A 5,118-nucleotide genomic window follows, 5' to 3' on the forward strand; every position below is an offset into this window, starting at 1 on the left:
GTACCAGTCCATAAGTCATTTGGACCGGCCTGCAGTGGGACACAGTGAAAAAATGTGCTTAATTTTTTCTAATTTACTTCATTCAAAGAAAATCCAGTCATATCCATTTACTTTCTTTATTTGACGATAATCTGGTAATATTTTAAAATAAAAGTCATCGAGACTTTGATACAAACAGAACACAGTCTGGTATAGATGTCCATAACAGACTAATGCATGTTTCTGCAATTGATTATTATTTATTCCAGCTAATGTTTTATTTCTAATTTAATTGTGTTTATAATATTACGCTTTGTTTGTTCCAGATGTTTTACGCAAAACTAAAGTTTGTTTCCGCATGAAAAAATTTGACATTACATGCACAGTTGACATCAATTTTTCAATAAATATTAAGTTTGGCCCACGACTTTGTCCCAGTTTTTAATTTTGGCCCACTGTGAATCTGAGTTTGACACCCATGTCGTAGCTGAAGACCGGTTGATGTGGCTGAAAAAAAAAAAAAGCAGTAAATGGAATTTCAGCATCATATACTTCAGCTTTGTTCTCCACCACTGTGAAAGGCCTATTGTTTTTAGGTCTGACTTTAAGGAAACATTATCAGCTGATCACCAGTGACTCTGCGAAGTGACAGCAGTCAATGTATGGAGGAAGCTGCTGCAGTGAAGATTGTGATCTTCAGTGAAGAGGTCAGCAGGATTCTTTCCACTGACACAGTCGGCCTTGTTGATGTTCTTAACCCTTGACCTCTCCCTAACACATCTCACCTGCAGACAGCCACTGTGGTAAATTTGGATGAATTATGATATTTTCCATGTCTGTCCATGTCTGCAGACGGGGGATAAACTCTGACAAGGTCAAGGTGGTAGATGACGGATGAATTAAAAACGAAAGCCGTTCAAACCGTAGTGTTTTATCCATATAATATAATAAAGTCCTGCTGTTTTCCCATAATAAATAAATGAACCAAACATGACCGTCGAATGTTGGTGGTTAATACTGATGTTATTTAGAAATGCGTCACTATAGTCACTCATTCATAAATCTAACTTTGTTTGTGTGAAAGCGACAGAGAGCGGGTCGTAAATCCAGCGTGCTGTCTGCGAAGATGTGGGATTAATTTACAGTGTGATTACAGAGAGGTTATAATTAGAGTTAAACCTCAAATATGCTCAGATGAGATTAGGACGTATATACGTTCCATATGCACTGGAAAAAAACAGTATTTAGGGGTCACATGTCAGTTGAGGTACAAAAACAGCTGGTAAAAAGTTGTTGAAAGAATCTCAACTTCGAGGCACAAAGGTTTTGCACGATGAAAACCAAAATAGAACCTGACATGTCGGACGTGTCTCTGCGCCATGACCTCATCAGATGCTACATTATTCATCTCGCCCCTTTTCAAAGCCTGCACAGTTTGCCTTTGTAACCATGTGGCTCCCATTCCCCCCTTTACGTTTACTGATTCCAGTAGCCTGGAGCGGGTTTCTGATCTAATGTGTACCAACAGTTCATGGGTTTACTGACTTGAGCGGTGCAGAATGATGTACGATGACAGCGATACAATCTGAGGTAGAGGCCCTGGCATGCAAACAAAGTGTTGCACAAGGGTAGGTATGTGCGTAAATTTACCCTCAGCTCGAACCAGAACCGTGGAGGCGGAGGCTCCCCGCTGTAACTGTACGTCTGTGAGCTAACAAGGTGTTGGTTTTTGTACATTTCTGATTCCGCCCGTTATGTTTTGTTGAAGTGGTGTGTCTCTTAACAGCAGAAAAAAAAACGTCCTGCCTCTATGGAATTCTGGCACATGTTAAAACTCATTATTGCCGTCACACCTTGTGGCTTTGATCAGTGCAGTGTGTCCTAACGGACTTGGCGTCACACAGTGTTCTTTTGTTTCTGTTCATTAAACAAGGGGTTGTCTGATAATGTTTACCAGCGTCTGCACAGTGTGGAACCACCTTCTTCATATCTCCACAGATTCCACCCATCAAACAACACCGCAGCCTTTTTGTTGTGAGAACTAATTAGCTGCAAAGATCCCCTGGAAAACAATTCTGTGTTTTTAGTAAACCTCGTTAAAGTCGTCGGGGTTTCTGGGGGCTTCCCCCCGTCGGTGCTCATCCTCTGCACATTTGTTTTGATCATAAGTTGAAACTGTCTCGACTGAACATGAAAGATTCATCTTGTCGTCTTGTCGTTGATATTTTTTTTTCTGTGTGATGTGTGGCCTTTCTGCTGTTCTTCTGAGATCACAGTCCAAGGTCAAAACTTCTCACAAAAACACCGTGCAGTCACCGTTCAGAGACCTGCTCACCGTCTTCTCCAAAGTTCAAAGAAATGACTGCACTGATGACGAGAATGAAAAATAGGACAAAGTAACAATAGACCGGGTCGTAGCGGAAAGCCTACTTTCTTTATGTCGGCTGCACACCTTTGAGGCCAGTATTCTTTTAGGACCACCTTAGGAAAACATCCGCGCCCCCACACGAAGCGGAGCTTTTTGTGTTTCCTTGTGTCTTTAATCTTATGAAAAGAGCTTTTAACGTGGTTGAAGTGGATGGAGGGGGATCTGCCACGGCAGAACAAAGGGGAGGAACTGCAGGAGATAGAAGCAGAGTGGCAGCCTCTGTAATTTATCACCTGTTGCCCTTGGGCGGCCCTGCACACCCTGGGCTCTGAGTGGGTTTTGTGTGTGTGTGTGTGTGTGTGTGTGTGTGTATGAACGTATGGAAAGGTGATGAACAAGCTGTAAACCAGGAAAGAAATCTTCACGTTCATTCAAGACCTCAAAAGACAAAATATTATTTTACACAACTATTTTGTTCAAGGTTTATTTCTGCGTCATTTTAGCAGTTTCTTTTTAAGTTTTAAAAGTTTTTTGTTATCTTTAACAAACATTATCCAATCCAAAAATTTAGGATTTGGTTTTGTGCTATAAAAGGCCTCGGGCTTTAAAGTTTTGTTCTTTTATTCTTGACTGCCATCTAGTGGCTTGTTATTGAACCTATGGCTCTTCAAATTTTTATATAAATTTGTAAAACTTCTTGATTGCGAAAAGAACATTTTAAACTTTAGAAAAACACACAAAACAAATACCACCTCCATACATAAGGAGCTACGCTTTTTGCTGACAGTTGAGTCGGTGACCTTTTAGTTGTGAGGCAGGAACGTCAGCCACTATTTTCACCTCTATAAAAATGTTTCATTTAATATTTTTATTTTGACATTGAACTTGTTTTTCCTCTTATGTTTTAAACAATTTTCTTTTATTGAGAAAACGCCAAAATGCATGGCAAAACCTGTCCTCTCCTGCCACCTTTCGGTTTGTTGATGCATTTACAGGATCATATTCACGTTCATGTTTTTCATAGGAAATTGATAAGAGAAGATTCTGAGAAATTCTACATCTTTGATGAAAGACAGAAACTAGTATAGTAAGACATCATTTACTAACTAAATATGTTTTGGTTTTAATAAAAACTGATATTACTTTACATGTTTGGATGTGAAACTCCACCACTACATGTTGCTAAATTCTATACAGTATTCTTTCATTTTCGAAGAAAAAGAATTTGGTAAAGAGCCGTGCTCTGGTGACGCCTTAATCCTGCACCGTCACTCTTTTCTTTCTTAGTTTCAGTCAAATAAAACTGAATTATAGTTCATATAAAAGAAGCGAAAAATAATTCAATGCCGATTTAACGACTCGTTTCATTCCTTAAACGTGAAAAACGTTAAATATTAAAAGAAGTGTTGTGGCAATTACGTGAAATGTAGAAATTACACCGTTTTGAGCGGTACCTGAACGCCACGCTGGACCACGAATGACGTAGGACGCAGAGGCTGGTGGTTGTGGTGGCTCGGGGATTACGGAAATCTCTAGCATCGCAGATAAACACGACTGGGAGGTGTAAAACCAGCGAATATACAGCTATCACAACGCCGAGTGAACAATCCAAAAGTCAGTCTGTCTGCTTCACACTGCGAGGCTCGACATGTCTGAGACATACGGTGAGACTCTAGTTTATTTTCTTCACAGCTAACTGCTATGATAGAATGAGCTCCTAATACCACCAATAGTCTGCTAGATAGCAGGCTACAGTGGTTAAACGTTGACTAGCCGCGGGCTAACTTGCTAACTCATCATTCGTGGTGTTAAAAAGCGGCAAAAGGGCATCTTTTTTTGTGGCTTATTTCTTTTCATTTCGGCGTTTCTGTTGTGACAGCTCAGTTTATGTTCATTTTACACCTCTGTCATGGTGGGTGGAGCAAGGGGCTTCCTTTAAAAGCTCAGCAACACGAGCAAACATATGGTAAGGCAACCTCAAGAAAAAGTTAGCCAAACATCCCTCACGGGGAAACAGTCTGTTAGTGTGGGTGTATTTATCGTGGTATCGCGTAACGGAGGAGACTCGGTGACCTTGTAGGCTGCAAGGGCTCTGTTTTTGGTCAAAGAGCTGTGTTTGTAAGTGTTGGCAGTAGGGCCTGTAGAAAGGAGACATCAGCATCAGCATCATCGCCACCACCTCCTTCGTCTCGTATTTACTTACACAGCAGCAGCTACTAAGGTGTGTCATGGTTTTTGTCCACATTAATTTTTGTAATTCTGATTTTAGTAATCTCATTTATCTTTGCTTCAGATTAAACATAAACAGCAGGACAATTTTATCTGCACTTGCTTCGCCACTACTTTACCCTAAAGACATTTCATCAACAATCTTAGACTGGCCATTATTTGTTGTTTTATTTTTAAAATATTTTTCATTACGGCTTGACGTAAATAAAAAACACACACCAAGAACTGTACCTGTGACATTAGAGACAACATGATAAATGTTCTAATATTTCCTTGAGAAGATTATGGTTTAATGCCTTGATTAGCGGAGGGGGAGTGGGGCAGGTATAAACTGTATAAGATTTAGATAAATACCGGTTTAAAGAATACCAAACAAGCACAATCGAACCATCAGCTCAGTTAAGAACACACAGCCACAACTGGGTTTGTTTTAAAAACAGCTGAGGAATGAGGGGTTCATATTTATGTCCACTTAATGGACTCATTTTGGTTTTTTATGGGTTCAGCGCAAGAGCGGAAGAACTCTATACTGATAAATGATC

At 40.0% G+C, this 5,118-nt stretch overlaps 1 protein-coding gene across 3 annotated transcripts in view; it reads left to right on the forward strand.

Annotated features, from left to right (window-relative positions):
* Nucleotides 1-5,118, forward strand: part of rab4b (RAB4B, member RAS oncogene family) — a 45,670-nt gene that overhangs the window by 31,933 nt on the left and 8,619 nt on the right. Inside the window, exon 1 of one of the 3 annotated variants that reach the window (XM_008309152.3) lies at nt 2,951-4,011. The exons of the other annotated variants lie outside the window; for them this stretch is intronic. Coding sequence (XP_008307374.2) covers nt 3,996-4,011 — 16 coding nt within the window. The 5' untranslated portion in view covers nt 2,951-3,995. Of the gene's footprint in view, nt 1-2,950; nt 4,012-5,118 lie in introns of those variants that run through there. 3 annotated transcript variants of the gene reach the window in all.

The sequence above is a fragment of the Cynoglossus semilaevis genome, chromosome 4 (genome assembly GCF_000523025.1).
Source record: "Cynoglossus semilaevis isolate Cse_v1.0 chromosome 4, Cse_v1.0, whole genome shotgun sequence".
Classification (NCBI taxonomy): Eukaryota; Metazoa; Chordata; class Actinopteri; order Pleuronectiformes; family Cynoglossidae; genus Cynoglossus; species Cynoglossus semilaevis.